Source organism: Plasmodium gonderi, assembly GCF_002157705.1.
Source record: "Plasmodium gonderi DNA, contig: Chr09, whole genome shotgun sequence".
Lineage (NCBI taxonomy): Eukaryota > Apicomplexa > Aconoidasida > Haemosporida > Plasmodiidae > Plasmodium > Plasmodium gonderi.
In genome coordinates this window covers 549,917-573,894 of record NW_021628934.1, presented here as the reverse complement: position 1 = coordinate 573,894, position 23,978 = coordinate 549,917, and the positions used below count along the sequence as shown (strand labels likewise).

General features: G+C 29.6%; 6 protein-coding genes across 6 annotated transcripts; 2 read left to right on the top strand and 4 right to left on the bottom strand.

Moving 5' to 3' along the window:
* Window positions 1–3,615: 3,615 nt before the first annotated feature.
* On the bottom strand, window positions 3,616–4,845 carry PGO_091150 (hypothetical protein, conserved; the record flags this gene model as incomplete). The annotated part of the gene is made up of 1 exon (XM_028687704.1): window positions 3,616–4,845. One exon carries the CDS (start codon window positions 4,843–4,845, stop codon window positions 3,616–3,618), a length of 1,230 nt encoding a protein of 409 aa, XP_028543505.1.
* Window positions 4,846–6,342: 1,497 nt separating this feature from the next.
* Window positions 6,343–7,455, bottom strand: PGO_091140 (hypothetical protein, conserved; the record flags this gene model as incomplete). Its single annotated transcript, XM_028687703.1, has 1 exon — window positions 6,343–7,455. The coding sequence occupies one exon, from the start codon at window positions 7,453–7,455 to the stop codon at window positions 6,343–6,345; it is 1,113 nt and encodes a 370-aa protein (XP_028543504.1).
* A 1,089-nt stretch (window positions 7,456–8,544) lies between these two features.
* PGO_091130 (hypothetical protein, conserved) lies at window positions 8,545–10,473 on the top strand (the record flags this gene model as incomplete). Its single annotated transcript, XM_028687702.1, has 1 exon — window positions 8,545–10,473. One exon carries the CDS (start codon window positions 8,545–8,547, stop codon window positions 10,471–10,473), a length of 1,929 nt encoding a protein of 642 aa, XP_028543503.1.
* A 2,323-nt stretch (window positions 10,474–12,796) lies between these two features.
* PGO_091120 (hypothetical protein, conserved) lies at window positions 12,797–16,303 on the top strand (the record flags this gene model as incomplete). Its single annotated transcript, XM_028687701.1, has 11 exons — window positions 12,797–12,920; window positions 13,135–13,240; window positions 13,403–13,492; window positions 13,688–13,756; window positions 14,059–14,140; window positions 14,316–14,402; window positions 14,745–14,859; window positions 15,103–15,199; window positions 15,422–15,491; window positions 15,669–15,830; window positions 16,190–16,303. The coding sequence occupies 11 exons, from the start codon at window positions 12,797–12,799 to the stop codon at window positions 16,301–16,303; spliced, it is 1,116 nt and encodes a 371-aa protein (XP_028543502.1).
* Window positions 16,304–17,516: 1,213 nt separating this feature from the next.
* On the bottom strand, window positions 17,517–19,436 carry PGO_091110 (rhomboid protease ROM1; the record flags this gene model as incomplete). The annotated part of the gene is made up of 4 exons (XM_028687700.1): window positions 17,517–17,662; window positions 18,056–18,499; window positions 18,918–19,097; window positions 19,370–19,436. The coding sequence occupies 4 exons, from the start codon at window positions 19,434–19,436 to the stop codon at window positions 17,517–17,519; spliced, it is 837 nt and encodes a 278-aa protein (XP_028543501.1).
* A 1,707-nt stretch (window positions 19,437–21,143) lies between these two features.
* Window positions 21,144–22,072, bottom strand: PGO_091100 (dynein light chain type 2; the record flags this gene model as incomplete). The annotated part of the gene is made up of 2 exons (XM_028687699.1): window positions 21,144–21,260; window positions 21,578–22,072. The coding sequence occupies 2 exons, from the start codon at window positions 22,070–22,072 to the stop codon at window positions 21,144–21,146; spliced, it is 612 nt and encodes a 203-aa protein (XP_028543500.1).
* Window positions 22,073–23,978: the final 1,906 nt, after the last annotated feature.

Sequence of the window (23,978 nt, the reverse complement as noted above, 5' to 3'; positions counted from 1 at the left end):
TTACTTTGTATAAAAGCTCTTAGATTATATAACTCTGTATGAATTGTGTTCACGTTCTTGTGCTCGTTCTTCTTGTGTACATTTTCTGTATGTCCACTTGTTACCACGTCATATGTATAATATGCTTGCAGCTGTGCATAAGGAATAAGAGGGAAAGGGGGATGGGAAAATCATATGTGCGCAAAGGGAAGTGAACAAAGGGAAGTGAACAAAGGAAAAAAAAAAAAAAAAAAAAGGGGTAAACAGAAAAAAATGGAAAAAAAATCCATTTCTGTAGACATACCTAACATGTCCGTACAGAATGAACAACTTTTTCTGCCTCGATGTGCTCAATCCTTTCATGTGTTTATATTAGAAAAAGGATCTTCATGTGATATAAATGGGAAAGGTTTTTTTTTTTTTTTTTTTTTTTTTTTTCAATATTTTTATTTCTTCAGTGTACGACTATTATGTACGGATACACATGGGCGCATGTGCATAAGTGCAAATATTGACATGAAAATATATATGCGTAAAAATAAAAAAAAATAAAGTCAAATAAAATAAAGTAAAATAACCATGTCCATTTGTATATAGGGTTGTGCGCAGATATAAATGTTACTTGAAGCCACTTAACACATTTCGTTCTACTAGCTATTCACATTCTACTGGATCGTAACAATTTTTCGAGTAATTACAAATTATAAACACCTCACTTTAAAAAAAAAAAAAAAAAAGAAAAAAAGGTATTATTTAAACTGATGTGTGTGAATACTAAATCATAGGAAAAATGTAAAAAATGGGGAACAATTTGACAGTGCTACGCAGCCATGTCAAATTGCAAAAATGTCTGTGATAAAAGGACGTAAACAAACAAATACAAAAAATGTATCATGTTAGAGATGTGTAAGCTCAAGTTCATAACGGTGTGATTCACACACATAACGTGTAGATGGATCATGTATATAAATATGCATAAAAATGTTTAAATACGTACACATGTGTAAATACGTATACATGTATATATATATATATATTCACGCCACGTGCGTGAATTGTATTTGCGTGATAGAATTTATGCACGAAAACTGAAAAATAAAAAAAAGGTTGGAGGGCGCAGCTATTTGATTTCTCTCCCTACATATATTGTATACACATTTTCAAATACATATTAACAATTTTTTTTTTTTTTTTTAATTTGAACATACTGCCTCACCTTTTTTTTTAAATTGCATGTTCATACACTGCGTAAACATTTTAAAAATCATTTTTTGTGCTTCAACATGGGGAATGGGATTGTTCAGTTTTCCGCTGTTTAATTATATAAAGGTATGCCACCTGTATGTATGCACGTTAGTACTTTTATAAGCATTTGAGTATGAAATCCTTCGTATACACAAATATATACATATGAGCATGGTTGAAATGTAATAAAAAGGCAACACAAATTATGCAGTAAAAAAGTCACTTTTATTGAAATTTTTTTTTTTTTTTTTTTGTCACATAACTCATTTATGTAGTTAATCAGATATTCTCCAAATGGGTAAGTGGGAAATGATTAAAGTTTCTTTTTTTTCTGAATGCCTGTCTTTTAATATATTGTCCTCGGTTTTGTCATTTCTGTGCATGTTTTTTTTTTTTTTTTTTTTTTTTTTTTTTTACAATTTCACCTTTTCTTTTTCCCATGTGCGTGTACACATACAATTCTGGTACATATTTTGACCCTTTAAAACAGGGAGGCTCGTATACACACTAGCTGTTATAAAAATGCATATAAATACAAATATAAATACAAAAATAAATACAAATATACATATATTTGTGTAGATATTTATATGTGTATATTTTTGCAAAAACACGTGTACATGTCGATGTCCTTAATTTACGCTTCTTTCACGTATCCGGCTGCGGTTTGTATGAATTTTCATTTGTATCTTCATACTTGTATGTTTAAACCATGCACATAACATACAAATGAACATGCTTAAAACAATAAATTGACGTATAACACACAAGTGAAGGTATGTATTTACCTAGTAGCTCCAACATTCACACGTTCATTTTGGCAAAGAGTTGTGGCATTTATATACCTTCCGCAAAATGTTACGAATGAGCTGCGTTTAAAAAATCTGCAAATAGCAGCATAGCAACAATGGCATATTTTCATATTCGTATTGAGTTATGCCTCTTCTGCACTTGGTCATCATATTAAATTTTTTTTCATGAGAAGAAAATGCAAAAAATTTTATTCATTTGCAGGGGGCTATATCATAAATATACAAATACATGCGAATGGATTTACAAACATATACATACATAAAACATATATATATATATATATATATATATATAGTACAACTGTATGTACATGTATGAAACACTACATTTTTCTTATTAGCGTACAGTAAAAGAACAATTTTCCGTTCACCCCTTTTCATTTAAATATTTAACAGAGGATATTGGGCAGAAAGAACATTCTCAAAGCTGCCCAAAGCTACAACTAAAAATGGATAATAAGCGCAGGGTGTTATATATATAATATATTAACATATGCTTATTTATGTATTTAATGTGAGCGTTTTATATACCCATATTTAATAAATTTTCTGATTTTGGATATGGATATTGGAGATATGAGGTATAGTAGTGCAATAGTACTTTCTTTGATTTCACCAAAATGGTGAATTAGCCAAGCACGAAATAAAAAGCACATGCATGTGAACATGAATATGGATTTCCATTTGCCTACTTTATGTTCATGTTTGAAAAAGATGAAATAAAATAAGTTGTTACTTAAGGAGAATTCCACATTTGTATATACTTCTAATCTTCAATTCTGAGTTAGTTAAGTACACTCCCCCACTTTTCTCAAAAGCGGAGAAAAAATGTGCGAAAAAATAAATCTAATCAGTACGAAAATGTAAAATGAATTAAAAAAAAAAAAAAAAAAAAAAAATTAGTATTACATAAAAGAATTACTCTTAATGTCCCCAAACTGGTGTTATTTTGTCACAATTTTTTTTTTTTTTTTTTCTTTTTTTTAATTCATTTTACATTTTCATAGAAAGCTTTTCCTAAGTTACACATAGCCGAGTGAATGATTCTTTATTTACAAGTATATTTGTGATCCATTCTCAACATGTGTAATTGGGTATATATTTATGTGAATAGTACGAGTTTACATTTTCTAATATACCCTCACTACGTAAGATAATTACATGTACAAAAAAAAAAAAAAAAAAAAAAAAAGGGTTAACTTAGATTAAGAATAAGAATAAGAATAAGAATAAGAATAAGAATACGAATAAAAATGCTCGGAGCGATAGTTGCTTCTACCCCCAAGATCCAAAAAAAAAGAAAAAAAAACAGTGAAATAAAGAAATAAAATATAAATATTAGAAGAAAAATATACAGACTTTGAAAAATTGCCCCCAAAATTTCCATGCCATTATAATTGTGCTGTAACCCATATTGGACACATTAAGGAGGAGACAAATGAATTCAAAAATAAAAATAAAAAAAGTCTATTGCGTGTGTACCGATTTGGATAATTTAAATTCATCTTGTTTCTCTGCTTACACCCCCACACAGCACTTTGCCTTATTCTTTTTTTTTTTTGTCTTTTTTGTCCCGTCCTTACCGTTTATCAGAATTGGGAGTGGTGTCATTACTTCCCAGCTGTGCATCACCATTACATTCTTCTTTCTGTCCTTGTTCCTTTTGAACGAAATGATTGGCAGCTTTTAACTGCTTCATTTTTATAATAATATCGAGTTCTTGGTTACTTAAGTAAATTAACTTTTCTTGTATATTATTTTCTTCATCTGTTATTTTTTCTAACTCTTTTTCTAGCTCATACAATTCGAATTCGTCATATTTAATGATATGTGAGTTCATATCTTCATTTTGTTCGATCGAAATTTTTTTTTTTTTTTTTTCTTTTTCATCGTCCATCCTGATATGCGAACTTAGGCTTGTTTCGTTAAGGAGATTCTCACCCGCATGATACTCCATTTCGTTAGTCCCTTGACTAATCCAATCGTTCTTTTCCTCTTCCTTGTGCTGAGTGTAATGTTTTGATTGTTTCTTCAAAGGGATTTGCATTTTATTGTAATGAGGAAAATGTCTTGAATTATCATCCTGGTGTACTTGGTTAAAATGGATACTTTTCTCCATCTTGCTCATTCTTGTCTTATTATTATTACACTCGACTGATGATTCTATTATTTGATTATTATCTTCCTCATTTGCATTAATACTTTCTATATCATTAATGACTTGAGCATTATTTACGCATGTACTTTTTACAATTTCTTTGAAAAACTTATGGTCCACACATTCCCTCTTTTCATTTTTTTCATATGTATTATCAACTTTATCGATATTCTCGGAATTCTTTTTACTTCTTTCATTTTGATCTACTAATGAGGTGCATTTCTGTTCTGACTTGTTAATAAATTTTTCATATTTAAATATTATCTTGGAATCACCCCTTCGGATGTACTTTTCTGTTTCTTTAAATTGAGAAGAAGTATTATATGCCTTTTTCAATAAGGTACCACCACCTCCTGTTTTAAAATTATTCCTTTTGATGATCTGTACTAGTAAAGAGTTATCACAAATGTGTGTATCTTTCTTTTTAGATGTTGTACTATTTGTTTGATTCACACTGCGCTCATTACTCATATCACTTTTTCTACCTCTATTGGAATCTAAAAATATTTTTGATTTAATTTTTCTGTTGACAACTACAATTTGTTTATCTGAATCATCACTCTTTTCGTCATCATCTTCCTCCCTTGAGGAATTTAATTCTTCATCTTCTCTTGAAATTCCATTTTTAATAATGAAATTTGCTTTATGCATGTTTAGTTTTAACATACGAAGACGTTTTTTTGCATGTGTGGACAAGGCGTACACAAAAATGTGTGCATAATGTGAGCAGTTTTTTTTTTTTTTTTACGGCTCTCCATATGCACTTATATATATCTACATATATATACATACGCGTGTGTACATGTGACACTAAGAAAAAGAGAAATTTTTGTTCGTTCCTAAAATTGCAATGCTGCGAAAATGACAACATTGGAATAAGTGACAGCTAATTCGTTTTCTAGATTATCAAATGTTTCCTTCGGACAAGCATAATATATATACACATATATATGTGCATACATATGTGCATGCATATGTGTACATGACTAAGTGGGAATTCCTTAATGGAACGTCAAATTAAGATACATTTTGGATGGGCCTTTGTTTTTGTTGCAAATGCACATTTTTGTAGACTCATTTATTAGCCTATTAATCCGACTATCTTTTGAAGAATATTTTCCACATTCGGGAGTAGAAGCTTTCTTACATTTTCAATGGACAAAAATCTCTTTCTATTTGATAATCTCAATTTAAGGTGCGGTCCGAAATGATGGGTGTAAAACAAATAGGCACACATGAAACTGAACTGCATCTGAAAGGGGTCGAGTAGGAATAGCATTTTTGTGGGAAATTTTCTTCCTCTTCCTTTTTCTCTTTCTATATTTCTTCCTTTTCCTCTTCCTTTTCCTCTTCCTTTTTCTCTTCCTTTTTCCTCTTCCTTTTTCTCTTCTTTTTCCTCTTAATTTTATGCCCTTCTCTTAAATGTATATTTGCGACGGGTGCATAAGGGGATGATTTTTTTGTGTGAAGGCTTAAACTTGTCTAAGTGAATTTTCATGATGCGAAAATGCTGTGTGGAGTATGAAATACAAAAGGGGGTATATGGAGATGGAAAATAGGTGCTAATTGAATTCATCACAAAAGTGCAATAAATCTCGGGTATTCACATGCGTGAGGTTCCTGTCTAACACAATTTTAGCCCCGGACAGGGATCACAATAGCACAAGAAAAAAAAAAAAAAAAAAAAATTTTAATTCGCAAATTAAAGAACTCAAAAATTAATAAGTTAAAAAATTAACGAATTAGCGAGTTAGCAAATTAACGAATTAGCGAATTAGCAAGTTAGCAAATTAATGAATTAGCGAGTTAGCACGTTAGCAAATTAGCAAATTAGAAAATTAGCAAATTAACGAAAGAACGAACTAACGATTGAAAGAACGAACTGACGAATGGACATCGCACAAATAACGCTTCAGCAAAGCGGAACATGGGACGAAACGAAAAAAAAAAAAATAAAATAAAAATAAAAAAGCAACTGTTCAGGTGAAAAATGAGACAAAAATATTTTCCAGAGGGGGAAGGGGGGGCGCTAATGGAGAATTTTGATAAAAGCTGTGGAAATTCATCTCTCACATCGTAGCCCCCACCTCTTTGCTGATTCTCCTTTTTCTTGATTTTGATAAAAGTAACACATGAGACATAAAGGTTTCAATGAGTTACAGAATACAAATGACTAATTTTCTTAGTAAGAGATATAATATTTTTCATTCCGGATTTCAGATTCCCTCTATTTAGGAGAAGAAAGAGGTTAATAATTTTTTCAACTTGAAAATAATATATTTTTTTTATCATGTCTAACTCTAGAGAATTTAAATTATCACAGTGATTAATATGATAGAAAAAGTGATTAACAAATAAGATGCATGAAATAACAATAACAACATCGTTATACTTGTTGTCTATATCTGGAATACAAATAACATCATTAAAAACTGAAAGAAGAAATTTGTTTATGATAAATGGAGATCTGGTAATAAACATCAATTCATACAGTAAGGAATATTTGGTAATGCTACTAGTAAGGTTAAAAGATAAAACATTTAAACTAATTTTTTCCATTTTTAAACTTTCTTCTTTTTCATAGTAAATGTTTTCTTTAGTTGTTGGTTTAAATTGGTTTATACTATCAGTTAGTTTTTCTATATCTCTTTTAGATGAATCATATTTAATTATGTAAAATCCTTTATTTAACAAAAATATGTTATAGTCAATTGCATTTAATATATTTCTTAGGGATATATTTCTTACCCATATTTTTGCATGCAAATATATACACCCTGCTATAGCATATTTAATGCTATTCAATTTATTTATATGTAAAAGTTCTGTTTTCTTTTTTTTGGGAAATAAAAATATTTCTGAAAATTTTAACTTAATTAGTTCTCCCAGTGGTATCTTACCATCAATGTTTTTATCTCCAATCGTTTTATCATCCTGCCTATGCACACAACACTCTTCGAGATATGTTACGTTTGTTTTCTGTGTTTGAATTTTGCTTTCTGGTGTATTTTCTCGGGGAGGAGGGGTAACATAACCACGCATCTTCCCTTCAGATAATGTCAAATCGTCCAATATTGTTTTATATCTGTACCTTAGTATAGAATACACAGTTCTGTAAATATCGTTTATGCTAACTGACTCAAGAATATGATTGTCCAAGAGAATAACTTCTGTGATGAATCCGAACAAAACTAGGACGTTCTCCATATCTTTTCTCAAATCCATATTGTGTGTCTCTTCCTTATATATAAATTCATTCATTTTGACATTTCATGGTGTTCCCATATTATTACCTTTCTGTTGTTCCTTCGATGTTACTGCTTCTTCGCGCCACTTTCGATGTTACTTTCCCTTGAGCTGCTGTTCCTGATTGATAGATTTTTTTTTTTTTTTTTTTCTTTTTTCATGATTAACTTTAGTAATACCTAGGTCTGTACCTCTCCCTCCCGGTGTGTGCATACTCTCCAAAGTTTACACAAAGTGTGATATTCTCATTCGCACAAGCATGTAAAAAAGTGTGCTGCCTTAAGTTAAATATATTCTGTCGGAAAAATTAAGAAGGGGGGAATAAAAGAAAAAAAAATAATAAAGAGGAATAAAGAGGAAAAAAGAGGAAAAAAGAGGAAAAAAGAGGAATAAGGAGGAAAAAAGTGGGAAAAAGAGGAATAAGGAGGAAAAAAGAGGGAAAAAGAGGAAAAAGGATGTGATAGTTTGGGACAAGCGTGTTGTGGAAAACGAAGCAAATTTTTCAACACCCCTCGTTTTCTTTCCCCAATGATTGGTTAACACATTTTCACAAAATGGGTATGTGCAATTGAGTGAAAGCCTTCCTGGATGAAGTCATTCGAAAATGCACAGAAGATGCGAATATGTAAATAAATTTACGACGTGATATATAAAAAGGTATGCTGACTCAACTATATGTGTATGATTTATGAGAAGGCAGCTAAAAAAAAAAAAAAAAAAAAAATCACAAAAATGGCAAAATGAAAAAATGGCAAAATGGCAAAATGATCAAATGATAGAAATGACAAGAATGACAAAAATGACAAGAATGACAAAAATGACAAGAATGACAAGAATGACAAAAATGATTAAATGACAAAAATGATTAAATGACAAAAATGATTAAATGACAAAAATGATTAAATGACAAAAAACGGAGGCTTTACTGCAAACGTTCGAACGGAAAATTCTACATATAATCCCTTTTCACGTGTGTCACAATAGATACGTGTGGTATGGCATATCCGGTGCTATTAATCTCTCATAAGAATTAACCTATATGTGAGAGGAATAGCTAGAAGGACATATCTGAATATATATATATATGTAGCTCATAACCGAAGGATGCTAATTCCATACACAAGCAAAATGATTAAAAGTTGGGTAAAGCATAATGGAAAAAAATTATTCTGTGATATATGTTGGGTAATTGACAAGAGACAGTGCTATTATTATATTTTTAAAAAAAACTTAAGCAGTATTTCAATGAACAAGGTAATGAACGGGAACCTGAAACAACAATGTGGGAAGAATAATACTCTAAATGATGAAATAGCTAATCATGTTAAAAATCAATATGACATTGATCCTAATTCAATCGATTTGAATATCCAAAGAAATAAAGAAAATAATTTGTTTGAATTAACTAACAGATGGAATACTTTTTTCAAATGTGAAAAAAGTTTATACAAAGTAATAAATAAATATTTAAAGACAAATAACATGGACTATTCCTTACATGATTATTTGAAGTGTACACCAAATGAAGGAGTGCAAAATTTGAAAGTTCTATCACATAGTTGGGAAAATGTCAAAAACTTGAGGAAAGAACAGTGCAACAAGGAAGAAGAAATTATTAACATTTTAATTTACATTATGACTCTTTTTCATAAACAAATTCGAGACTTTAGTATTTTTTCTATGCTAAGTGAGAGGCTAATATGTTTGTTAAATATGGGAAATAGTAAAAATTACAGTGAACAGACTACAGACAGTGATGTTATAAATAAATACAAGTTCAAGTTCAACTGTAGTAAGGATACCATTTTGAAAGCTTTTCACGTTTACAATTCTGTAAAAGTTATGAACGATGAGCTATTCGACATTCTCTTTGATAAGTTAAACAATTGTTACACAATGTGTCCCACGCAGGATCATCAACATGTTTTAATAAACGATGAGGAAATTCTACTCACGCTAATTACTTTGTATAACCAGAATTTCAAAAACCATGCCATTATTGACACTATTATTATGTCACTTAAAAAATCCTCACAAGTGAGTCCAGCTGTTCTGGTAAACTCTATTTTATATCTAACATTACTATCCAGAGTGGATATTCCTCTGCTTGATCAGATGAATTCCTCTCTTTTTTATGTTTCAGGGGGAGGGCAGCAAGACATGGATTACCATGGAGAAGAGAAGGAACAAATGAATAGAACAAAAAAAGTGTACAATACAACAAACACGGATGATAATAACATTTGCGAAAGTGAAATTGATAAGATAAAATTCAAATTTGAATTATCAGCCACAGATTGTATAAAATTGCTTTACGCCTATTTTGTCTTAGGAGAAGATTACATTAACTGGTTTGTTATCCATAAACTGCTTTTACAACTGTGCGACAATTTAAAGGATGAACAGAATATACTTTTATTAAAAAAAGAAAAAGAAAAAGGGAAAATACATGAAATGGTATGTATTATACGAAGTTTTTTAAGATATAAAAAAAGAAATGTTTATGATAATTTACCAAAAAGTGTTAAGAAAGTATTAAAAAACTTATGCAACCTTTATACGGATAATGAAAAAAAAAAAATTCGGGACAGAAATTTTGTTCACAAATTATCATGGCATTTAATAAAACTTCGCATTCCACATGTCATAAATATAAATAAAGGTGGAATTTTATTTGACGTATTAGAGAAAAACAAAAAACTCGTATGGCTATGTTTTTCTTATCATCATTATTATGTTAAAACTATTGATTTAACGGCTGAAAAGTTGTTACAGATGGAAATAATAAAGGCTATGAATTATAAAATTGCAAAAATACATTATTATCAATTTTCTAGAATGAAGGCAAGGAGAACTAGATTTGAATACATACGTATGTGTCGCTATTACTCTCTGCGAGATAGAAGAAACTACGACACAGAATTTGAGGGATGGAGTTTGCCATACATCAACTGGTACCACAAGAAAAACAAAAATGTTCACGTATCAAACTACTTCTACAACTACAATCCTCTCTCCGAGATGCAGTATTAACACTTTAGACAATATGTGTACATTTAGAGATATGAATGTGTGTTATATGTACACATATATAATGCGTCACATACGGATGAATTTTTAACGCATGGGAAGACCTTTTTTTATATTTTTTTTTTTTTACACCCCACATTTTTCATGATTTTAGAAAAGTCTTTTCCAATATAATTTTTAGAGGCATTAGAAAAACTCTATAACGATGTTTGTGTAGTGAACAGGGAGGAAGGGAAAAAAAATTATCTTCTTTTATCTTTCAATAAACTTTTAGAGGCTGTATATATTTTCACTGCCTCGTTCTATTTTTTTTTTTTTTTTTTTTCTCCCACGTTTCAACTATGTTTGGTCTATTTTATTTCACCATGATTTGAATTTATCACCTCCTTGTTACGCCAAGTGGGAAAATCATTAACACAAACTCAGCATACGTGTGTATACATAAGCACATATATTCGTGTGTGTATGTGTGTGTATTTTTTTTTTTTTTTTTTTTTTTTTTTTTTTAGTTTTTTACATTACAGTATTACTTTTTTGTTGTCGCAACCTTTGCGCAAATAATGTAAAAAAAAAAAAAAAAAAAAAAAAAAAAAATTGGCACACTAAAAAAAATGATATATATATTATCCGTTTTCAAAAAAAAATAACTTAATGTACTATATCACGTCATTTTTATAAAATTATTTTCACCTTTATGACTGACGTGATTTCTCCGAATGTGAGCACAAACCGTGTGTATGGGTGTATAATGGTGATAAATGTCTGCGTAAATTGGGAAAATAATTCCCCCATCATTATGAGTAAATGAAGAGTGATGTGATGCTTGAAATGATGAGTGAAATGGTGAGTGAAATGGTGAGTGAAATGATATCTTAGAGTAACGACCAGAACACTATTCGCACTGGTAAAAATCGAAAACCTTTTCTTTTTCCGCATTTGCGCATGTATATATATGTAAATATATTAAACAGACATTCTTCGCACAAAAGATAACTTTTGCATTGTTTGCTTCAGTTTTGCGTGTTGCATGTAAACATACGTGAAATTATATGCATGTGTTATGCGCATTAATTTCACGATTTGAAATGTGGGGATATTATGCCAAAAATTTACGCTAAATAATTCATTTCCAATTGTGAATTACTTTTTCCTTGGATTCTGCTACGATTTTGCTGCTTATATTATGCGTATATTGCTGCGTATATTGCTGTGCATATTGCTGTGCATCAGGTTATGCACACCCATTTTGCCTCACTAATTTTCACACGCTTGAAATATTCCTTTTTTTCGCCCCTTTTCGCATACACTATTTTTTATTTCCCCATTTTTGATGATTGCCCAACAGCTTTCTATCATGAACGACAAGCTCTCAATTAAGGCATCAATGCAAAGTACATATATAATACACCTCCACACAATACACCTGCATATAATACACCTTTACATAATACACCTGCATATAATACACCTGCACATAATACACCTGCACATAATACACCTGCACATACGTATACCTGGGAATAAACACAATAGCATATACAAAATCGTGCTGGTACGGCCAGATGCTTCACACAAGCATATTTCTCCCATTTAAGATTATTTGCAATCTAATAAAAAATAAAATCGGAAAATTTTGGAGTGAAATATATGTACGCGTTGTACTTTTATTTTACCTGTTAATAATACAATATTCACTTCGTTTCACTTTTTTTTTTTTTTTTTTTTACAAGTGTACAATATTTTTTTTTTTTTTTTTTTTAATAAAAAATTACGAAAAATTTGCAACTTATTAGCAAATGTGAAAGAAGAAAATTGAGCATACGGAATAAACTGCCCTACGAATTGCCAATCAAATGACACATAAATCAGTTGCATATTACATTATACAGCAAAATACATATCACATTATTTTAATTACTATATGATGTATAACGACACAAAAGAACAAGAATTAGAAATAAAAAAAACTAAAAAAAGAACAGAAAAAAAAAAGAAAGCACTACTATACAGTAACAAAATTGATAGCGAAAGGAAAAAAAAAAAAAGAAAAAAAAAAAAGAACAACTTTAAAAATAGTAAAGGAGTAAAACGTATTGTGTCACGAGTGTTACAGTACTATTTATAGTACTGGGAACAGTTTATAGTACCATCAGGACATTAGTTATTCATAGGATTAGTAGTACCTCTAGTGACATGAACAAAAGTAAAAAAACATATAAAATATATACACACAGAAAACAAGAATTGATGTACCTGAAGAGCATATAAATTTGTCATTAGAAAGCACATCGAAAATGATTTTTAGGCGAGTGTTATTCTATAAAAAATGAAAATAAACTTCTTCAAAGAAAAAAACAAGATTAAACTGAATAAGAATTTTGACCCTGATTCAGATAATGCTTTTTCAAATGCTAACCCAGAATCGAATAATTACTTGACGGCTAACAGTGGTAAGCCATATTTAGTAATGATCAATGTGAATTTAAAAAACAGAGTTGAAGAAAAAAATCTCAAATTAATAATTATATAAATTAATCTAGAGCACATTCGCATACTCTCAAATATCTGCACACATTCACATACCACAGTTGTGTTTTAATAAAATGAAGCAGGTGGGTCAAAACAACAACACATTTATTTCTTGTTTGCATCATCATCTCTCAGATAACGAATACGATCATTATGGATTCGAGAAGAATAAAGAATACCCAGCAGAATCCACTACTGATAAAGGGGCATTAGAAAAACATAAGAAAAAAATTGAAAAAAGGTAATCATTTTTCAAAATTTTCAAGACATTTCATCATACTAAGAATTTTATTATATAGACCACATATTATACACCGTGTCTAAATACATGAGTGTAAAAATGTTTGTATTCACAAGTATTAGAGAGTTAATATATATATATATTTTGGCCCCATTCGAGTAGGTGGCAATTATATTTTACTTTTAAAAGGGATATAAAAAAAAGCTATTATTTAAAAACATTAATTAGAAAGGGAATACCGGATAAATTAAGGTTCGTTATACGTTTAACGAGTTAAAAAAAAAAAAAAAAAAAAAAAAATTTAAGTATGCATTATAGATTAATGGATGTTGCAAATAAATGTGAAAATTAATGACAAGTTGTAAGAATTTTTTGTGAATAAATGAACACAAAATATTTTATGTGCACATATAAAATTTACGTTTTGGGAATTACTTTATTTAACAGACCGGATATATGGCCATACCTGTTAGATAGCATGGTATTATATCTAAAATATCCTACCATATATGAAAAGTAAGGGAAAAAATGCGAAAGAAAAAAAGAAAAAGGAAATAAACAAAATTAGTCGTGCCTATAGTAGTGGATACAGAATCCCTGGTTTTATACCATACGTGAATGCACGAATTGATCAATGAAAGCTGACACACTTGTCCCACGTGTACATACACTCGACAGTGTTGCATTTGCTTATGGATTCATGTCCCACTTGATCCTACTTATTTGTCTTCCCTTCCATACATACAAACATACATATATACATACGTAGAAACATACATAAATACACATATATACTCACACAAATTCCACATTTTTAGATGCCTAAACAGTGAATTAGAGGCGAAAGTTATAAGTCAAATTGAGTTGGACATAATCCGAACCTTCCCGCATAATAAAAACGTGTGTGTAGTTTTATTTTAGTATAATATGCATAAATTAACCCATGTATATATATGTATATGTGTGCATAACAAGGTTTTTATTTTTTTGCAACAGTTTATACCAATTTAAGATTATATCTATTTACCACATATTCTTATTTTATGTTTTATTCCTCTTTTTATTTCCTTCGAAGTATCGTATGAATTCTCCCGGATTAATTCAGCTGAGGAATGTTTTACACGCCTTTGCTGTTTATAAACCCAAAATAAATTATTGCCAAGTAAGAGAGAGAGATTTTCTTATTATACCACTTTATGGTGTGATGAGGATTATTTTTTTTTTTTTCAAGAGAAGTAAACATGTTGTTATATAAATGTTTAAAAGGAAGTGCTAGACGTAAATAAATATCCACACTTTTTTTTTTTTTTTTTTTTTTTTTTTTTCACATGAATTTTTTTTTTTTTTTTTTTTTTTTTTTTTTTTTTTTTTTTTTTTTTTTTTTTACAATTGAAGTTGCATATACTCCATTATAAAGTTTAATTCATATATCCTTTTGAATTTTTTTTTTTTTTTTTTTTTTTCCTTCTTCTTCCCCTCTTTTCTCCGAATTGTTTATCACAAGAGTATGAATTTTATTGCTGCCATTGCTTTAATATTTTTAAAAGAAGAATTAGCATTTTGGTCAATTGTCCAGTTAATTGATTCGGATTATTCCCACGAAAAAATTAACATTAGTGGTTAGTACATTCAGTTTAACTACAATACTCATATTTAGCATGTTTTGAAGACGAGCAATTTACCCATGACTGCAAACATATACCGTTGCATGTGCATATATACATGCATACATACGTACATGCATACATAAATATATCCAGTTTCGAAAATTTTTTACAGGGACGCGAAAGGCGTCCACCTTACAATGCCATTACCGCCATATATTTTTTTTTTATTTGGCTTTTCCTTTTTGTATCACCCAGATTATTATAATAATGAAATGAGAGGACTTCGTAGAGATATTATCGTCATAGAAGAATTGATACGATCGAAGTTGCCAGATGTGCACTTGCGTTTAAAGTAGGGCTGTTATGTGCATATGCAATATGACTAAAAACTCATTAGCTGAACATGCAAATTTTTTTTTTTTTTTTTTTGTTCTATTTCGTTTGTTTATATATATATATATATATATGTATTTATTTGTTTATTTTATTTATTTGTTTTACTTACGCACGTACTTATATATGTATATATTTATTCATTTATTTTTACTCATTTTCTCCCATTCCAACTTAACAGAGAATTCGACGTAGATCTTTCCTGGATATGTTCCGAATGGCTGTTGTGCTTATTTTGCACAGCCTTTCCGGTTAATTTTGAAATGCCCATTTGCACACTTGCGAAATGTGTTATGTGATAACGTATCCATCTGTATATCCACTTCTATATGTTGCATATATGTATATACGCACATAGTGAATGTCCTCCTCTTACACAAATACTTTTTTTTTTTTTTTTTTTTTTTTCGACATTTTCCACTATTCAGATAACAACAACGTTACGCATATGGGACTGCTTGTTCTACGAAGGTGATAAAATAATCTTCAGAATTACACTAGCCTTGTTTAAAATGAACCAGGAAAAGTTAATTGAATTAAATTCATTAGAATCTATCCTATTATTATTCAAGGAGACAACCAAAAATATGGTAAGAAAGCAGGAAACATATAAATAAATAAAGTAAAAATATGACAAATAAGGAAAATAAAATGAACAAATAAAATAAATAGGTAAAACAAAATAAATAAGCAAAACAAAATAAATAAGCCAAACAAAATAATAAGCCAAAAAAAACAAATAAGCAAAGCAAAACAAATAAGCAAAACAAAATAAATACGCCAAACAAAATAAATTAAATATGCTTATACACATCATCACTACACATTTCATTGGATTTAATTCACACACAAAATTTGCATGATGTGCAAAATTCTAGAATTTTTCCATTTCCTTCCCCCCGACCCGATCCCTCATTTCCACATTTTTCCCGTTTGTAAATTCATACAGGTCGAATGCGATAAATTGATGTATATCGCTTTCAACGAAATAGGCGTTCTTAAAAAAAAAAAAATAAAAAAATTAAGGGCAAAAGCTGAAGGTATTATTAAAAGTGTAACATGAAAATGTGTAAAACATAATAAATGCTCAAGCCCACGTCTCACCGACCCATGTGTATACGTATAATATATTACCACCGTTTGTTATTTAATTTATTTTACTCTTTATTTTTCTTTTCTTTTCTTTTTTTTTTTTTTTTTTTTTTTGTCACATTTTTTATTTTACAATTTTTTAAGTAAATTATAAATATTTTCGTTTGTTCCATAAAAAGTGTTTCAAAAAAACAAAAAAAAAAGAAGCTTCAATTAAAAGCAAAGCAAAAAATAAAACTAATCATTATGATACTGCCCAGTGGCCTTAAACTTTTTAAATGTTAATTTTCTGAAAGTGTAATTCTAATGTAGGACGCACAAGAAAGGATTAATAAGGATTAATGTGTATTATCAAAAAGATACTGCAAATTCCAGGATACAATTCCTATTGTAGTTATTCTTATGGGGTGTGCAATTTGAAAAGGTGCATTTGTATAAGGGCGAATTTCCTGCATATTCTGCGTTTCCTCAATTACTCACAAAAACAGAAAAAAAAGAAAAACACAAAAATACATGCTTTTATAACAATTGTCACCTAGGCACACAAGATACATGAAATGCACTTCACCTAAACATAACAGTTCAAAATATAAGTATACCCAACCCGTATATTAACTTTGTTCATTTTTGTTTAAGTAGACGATTTTGATTATAGAAATGAAAGAATTATACATTTACTCATATGTATACTAGTTTTATGCGTAGTTTGTCGCAGCGTGGTAAAAGTATGTTCATTTTTAAAATGCAAATTTATTCTGTATATTTAAAAACTAACAAAAAAAAAAAAAAAAAAAAAAAAGGTTTTACAAAAAAAGAGGGGAAAAAATTCGGAAGGTTCGCAAATAAATAAAACGGTTTAAAAAGTTATCGTTATCATTATCATCATATTATTATTTATTTATTTTATTCTGAGGCCATGGGGAAAATGATGAATACAAACAAATTAAAGACGTGTATTTTTTTTTTTTTCATTTTTTCATTTTTTTTTTTTTTTTTTGGGGGGGGTAGAAGGAAGATAATTTTGTTTCATCCCTTTTATGAAATCATATAATTTTATGATATTTTTCCAAAGTATGGACATACAAATATGCATGCACATAAACACCAGACGTTCTTATATGTACACAGATAAAAAGTCTCATAAAAATGTGAAAAGACGTTTCAATCTTGTGTCAGTATCCAAATTAGCAAGTGCGAGGAACGGTAAACAAAACAATTGGAGGGACAATAGCTAACAATGCCAAACATGTATAGGATGCTATTTTCAAGTGGTTGTACCACGACGGTTTATTTTCCATTTCGTTGTTATAGAGTATTCCCATGGATATACCTGCATAAAATGGGAGGCGTGTGGTGAAACGGAAAATAAGTACGTTTGTGTATGTTCTTACACATGTATGTACTTGCACATGGGATTAACATCTGCGCGCTCGGATATATATATATATATATATATATGTGGGTGTATTGATATAAACACGTAAATGTGTGCAGATAAGTCAGAACGATGAAGAACAACACGTATGTGCAACATTCCAATGCTCAAAAAGGAGTTTGCATCCCCCAATCTGCCTCATTTTATATGTAACATTTCTTTATATAAGCGCTTGCTATTTTTGAAGGTACATAAAATTTTCTTCCTTTTCATTTTAATATTTATTTTTTCATTTTTAATTATTTTTTTTTTTCCATTTTGCACATTCCTAGAAAGGAATTAAATTACCTGATAGCAATCCTCCCAAATGGCCAACATGATCAATATTCGATCCATTAAAAGTAAAATAGTAGAAAAAAGAAATTAAAGAAAAAAATATTATATTAAAAATTACTCTCTCCCTATGTCTAATAATATGCCAGAGTAAAATTAATTCAGAGGCTACGATACCTACCAGCCCCATGCCTGATGTACTTGCGCCAACTTTTATAGGACAATAAGTAACAGCTGATGATAGTATATTCCCATATATACCTGTTACAAAATATAAAATCATAATTTTCTTAATGCCGTAATTTTTCTCAAGTGTAAATCCCATTCTTAATTGAAAAAACACATTAAAAAATGCGTGAAATATGCTTGCATGTAAAAATATTGGCAATATAAATCTGTGAATTTCTCCTTGTTTTATCTTTGAAGCAACGTTTGCTCCTAGTGCTACTAGAAGAGAGTCTGTTAAGGGACGGAGTAAGAAAGGGAAAATTTGGCGGGATGCAAAAATATAAACGGATTACATTTCTTTCATAATTATCGCTGTAACAGATATCATTACAACTATTACTGTTACAACTATTACTGTTACAACTATTACTGTTACAACTATTAATGTTACAACTATTAATGTTACAACTATTAATGTTACAACCAATAATGTCATAGTTAGTATAATTTCTTATTTAATTAAATTTCGTGCTATCTTTCTCATTCTCCCTTCCACTCCCCTTGCTATAAGGAAACGAGCCTCCTTCGCGAGGAGATAAAATTTGCCACAATTTTTAGCCTTCCAAAAAGTTTGTCCCTTCTAATAAGACGTGGGTATATGGCATTCATTTCCCTCTGCAAAATAATATATTTTTATTTTCAAACGTACCCGAGGGGGTCAAAAAGTCCGCTGGATTTATGCTAACTGATATTATAAAAACAATTATTTGTATAACAGATAGAACCATGATAAAGCTTTTCCAAGTGAAATGTGGAAATATTAGGTTTACTACATCAATGGGTTTTGATCTTCGTATGAAACTGCTCTGGGACTCATAGTACTCTGGTGCTTGTAGGGTGGGCAAAAATAAAAAAGAAAAGGTATCCATGTGTTGTTGTGTATGGGCCTATATATATATGTTCACATGCAGTTGTCCAGAGGGGAGGTGTTCCAAAAAATTTCCTCCGTGAAATGAATATATTTTTAACACATTTGTATAGGATGTAAATAGTGTGAACGCACATATCATGTACTTGCATTTCAAGGTCGTGATGAGTGGGGTAATTTTGCATGTAAGCTTCTTTGTGTTTTTTTTTTTTTTTTTTTTTTTTTTTTTTTACTTCTATTGAATGGGAGATTTTCTCCGTAATCATCCCTATAATCGGCTAATGTGTGAATGTTGCTCATTGTGGAACTTTAATTTTAACTTAAGAAGATTGCACAGGAAAATTATATGGTAAGGAGGGGGTCATACTAGTTCTCCTATATATATTCCTCTTTCACTATATATATATATATATATCTTTTGTTATATCAAAACAAAACGTTCGGTTATGCGTTAGCAATCCATGTACAAATGTGTGCACATAGATTAGGGTTGAGCAGACCGCATTTGCAACGATGAGTTCTTATTTGATTTAACAGTTAAAAGGACACATTCAAAGTATTTGAAAATTAAAATGTTGAAAAAACATTAGTCATGGAAGGTGTGTGCGTGGAGTACAATCAAAAAGGAGCTCGCAGTTATACATGTATATATCTCGCTACAAGCACACATGAGTTTATATTTTTCCTCTCGTACGAAGGTTTACACACATATCTGCATGTGTGTACGTAAAAATATATTCACTAATTTATAAGGGCCAAAAAAAAAAAAAAAAAAAAAAAAAAAAAAAAAAAAAAGAAAAAAAAAGAAAAAGAAAAAAAAAGCAAGGGTCATTTATTTTTCACGAGAGAAGGGAATTTTCTTCACTAAAAATGTAAGGGAATCAAAATCTATCTGTAATTTTTATTAATATTAAGTGTATATGCGTTTAAAAAAAAAAAAAAAAAAAAAAAAAAGCATATAATTGTAGAGCATGCGTAATATATACATTAATTAAGCGCAACAAAATGGGAAAGCAAGAAAAAAAAAAAAAAAATCCAAAAGGTCCTTATAAACCTGTTACCCAGTATGTTTGTAAATATGTATGTAATATGTGATGTTTACATTCACTCACACGCATGCGTGTAACAAGAGCCGAGTTTTCAGATACTCTAATATGAAAAAAGAAAAAGCACTTGTGGCGTGTTCCATCTGATAGTTCGTTTTACTCACTACTGCCATTAAATTTGGATTATTTTGTGTTTACATGTTTTTGTGATATATGTAACGCTGTTCACAATATATAGGTGAATATATACAGGTGGAAAAGCGGCAAATTGTGTAAAAGATTTTTTCCCCTTTGTGGCGGAGATATAAAAAATGGTTTAAAACATGAAAAAAGTGACACGTGTTTTGTTTTGCTGCATTCTACTTTTTTATATATTTTTTCTTATTTATTTATTTTGTTTTTATTTATCATTTTTTATTTTGCCTTTTTTTTTTTTTTTTTTTTTCCCGTTTTTTGGTTTTGTTTTGCTCTTAATTTTTTCCGTTTCGCTTACACTGTAATAAGTGAATTCTTCTTTTACTTTTTGGAGTTGTAATTGTAGAAGACTTCACAATAAATATGCGTTCCATTTTTTCGAAAAGGAAAAACATACTCACAAACATTTATAGAAAGAATGTGTTCTCAACTGATTTTTTAAAATGTTAAAATGGTAGCAAAATGGGGTGAGAAATGATCAAAAGATTTTTTAAATGGCATTTGCCATATTTTTTTTTTGGTTTCCAGCTTTGTTCAAATAATGAAAAAAAAAAAAAATAATATAATATAAATATAGCACAAAAAAAGGAGGAGACATGACAAATATTGGAAGCAAAAAGGGAAAAATATAGAAGATACATAGATATAAGGACAAAAACCAGATTTGTGCGTGCAAGAAAAAGTCCCACAATTCCGCCAAGGAAAATATATCATCCTCTACACTTTTTATTTTTTATTATTTTATTTATTATTTTTTTTTTTCTTTTTACTCGTTGTACAACAGAAAGACCATTACTGAAACAAAAATAAAATCATTCACATATTTTGCGGAAATGTAGTTATCCGTTTCGACATTCCAGAGAGATTTGGAGGCAATGTGAATCTACATAAATAAAAAGAAAACGGTAAAAACGAATGGAATGAAATCGAATGCACGCGTATGAAAATGAATTTACATTCTAACTGCAATTGCAGCTTGAGACGCCCGATGTTGGGCTTCGTGCGAAGCGAACAAATTACTATTACATTCTCTCTCGCGCTGCAATAGTGTTTGTTCGTGTGTAATGATTTTTTGCCATTTTGCCGCTTAGCAGATTTTCCATTTTGCCGCTTGGCGGATTTGCCATTTTGCCGCTTAGCAGATTTGCCATTTTGCCTTTTTTTTCGTTTTTTCAGCTTCCCTCCTTTTTTCAGTTTTACCCCCTGTTTCTTGTTTTCTCCTATAATCGCCTGAACGACAATTTTATATCGCTCATTGACGTAAGGCTTCATGAACTGCTGCACATCATCGACTAAGTTGATGGCCATTTTGTCGTAATTGCTTTTAATAGGATTATTTTTTTCAAAATAATTTTTGTGGTGATTATCGTTTTCATTGGAAGAATCATCAGTGTCATGCTGGATCCCATGTAGATCATTATCTGTACATATTTTATGGATACCTTTTCCATTTCTTGTTTCATTTGCTTCAACACTACTTCCAGCCGTTTGAAACATTTGGTTTTCCGCCTTATATGTTAAGTCCACACAGGTTTTTGTGCTAAAATAATTCTCCAGAAATAGCCTTAATTTTTCTTCGCAAGTGTTAGCAAAGAATTGAAATCCGTCCATATTTATTTTATTCTCCTCCTTAGTATTTTTTTCATTGTCAGTCTTATCCGTATTTTTTGTATTTCCCTTACCACTTCCATCCATTTGATCGAACCTCTGGCCTTTTAGACAATTCCACTTGATCTTTTTATCTACCTCCTATTTCTGCGTCTGCCAAGTAGAGCGTTATTACCATAAGGGGAATTGAGAAATGCGGATAGTTGACCTTGTGCACATTTTCTCACGCACAAAAAGGGGCACACGCAGGCACATACGCATACATACATACATACATACATACATACATACGTACATACATACATACATACATACATACGTACATACATACATACATATATATATATATACATATGCACATAATTCTCTATATTTCCCCCTTATGCAATGGGACATTTGCTTCTTTACAGTTTAATCCATATGTTAGACTACATTTTACCCGCTTTTGCCAAGATGCATTTACAGTACTCTACTACATATATAGCGGCATTTTTTTTTTTATTCTTTATTATTTTTTCATTTTTCAATAGACATACCTTTATGATCCTTAAGAACTTGACAAATTATGAAACATTTATTTTGTTTGTGAGGAAATATAAATTATTTTTTAGAAGAAGTTTCGAATATTTTCCGACTATTTAGAAGTCCTTAGTGCTCTTATGTGACATATTGTGCTTCTTTGATTTTTTTTTTTTTTTTTTTTTTTTCCGCCCCCACCAAGTATTTTATATTTTTCTATATCACGCGTTTATAAAAGTAATAAAAGTAGTTATAAACAAAAAATGTATGATGATTTTAACAAAGCTTATTACTGTCTTATGAACAGGGATGTGTGACTAAAGCATCATTTCATTTTACTTATCTCATGTATTAAAAGGACACGTGTAAGAATAGGAGATATTTTTTAAAACAAAAAAAAAAAAAAAAAAAAAGGCGAAAAAGTGAAAAAAATAAATTACTATTCACCGGACCATTATGAAAATATCTCATTTCAGAACTTAAAAAAGGTACCAAAGAAAATGAAATTTTTTTTTTTTTTTGTCATTTTTGTTTGCATTATATTGTAATGTATAACAGCTAAATCATCTATACATAAAATGTTATATCACAAATCTTTCAATTACACATAGCAGAATTTCTAAATTAGCAAATTACTTGAAGCAATAGAATTTAAAGTGAAAGGAGAAATTGCTTCTATATTTCATTTTTTTTTTTTTTTTTTTTTTGGTAAATATAACATTTTTTTTAACATAAGTTCAATCACATTCTGATATTTTTTTTTTCGTGTTCAGAGGAGCCATATATGTACCAAAATGGACACATTTGCATGATAACTCTTAGTAGAGTCAAAAAAAAAAAAAAAAAAAAAAAGAAAAAAGACAAAGACTAAAATAATTTTACTACCTTTTCTGTAAAGTGTAATTTATAGTATTTAGAATAAGGAGAGTTACTAAGAAACTGATTTTTTTTTTTTTTTTTTTTTCTACAAGAACGAATTCAAATTTAATTTTTGATCTCCATTTCGAAAAAAAATAAATGATATCATCAGCTTGCATGACAAAGGACATTTTTTCATTTTAATGCATGTGAGAAAAAAAAAAAAGAATTATTACAAAATTGAACATGTCAATATAGGAAGTTTTTATATACAAGCCGTTACTTCATTTTGATACTTTTATTTTGGTGGTACCGTGGATGCAATCTTTCTCACCTCCCTCCTATCTATCCTATCTATCGACAATATGTATCTTCACAATACATTTTCATTGTGTATAAAATGGCATAATTGTGTGATAAATGAAAGTGAAGCTTCTTATATTATTTTCGATATATATATATATATATATATATATATAGATGGGTTTGAAGAGATAATAAATTTTCTTCTCTATTGAAAAAACTTTCCATATGTACAAATTGTAAAAACAAAACTTGAAGAAAATATCATGTACTGTTTTCCCAAATGAGTCACTCATTGAATTATTTGATTTTT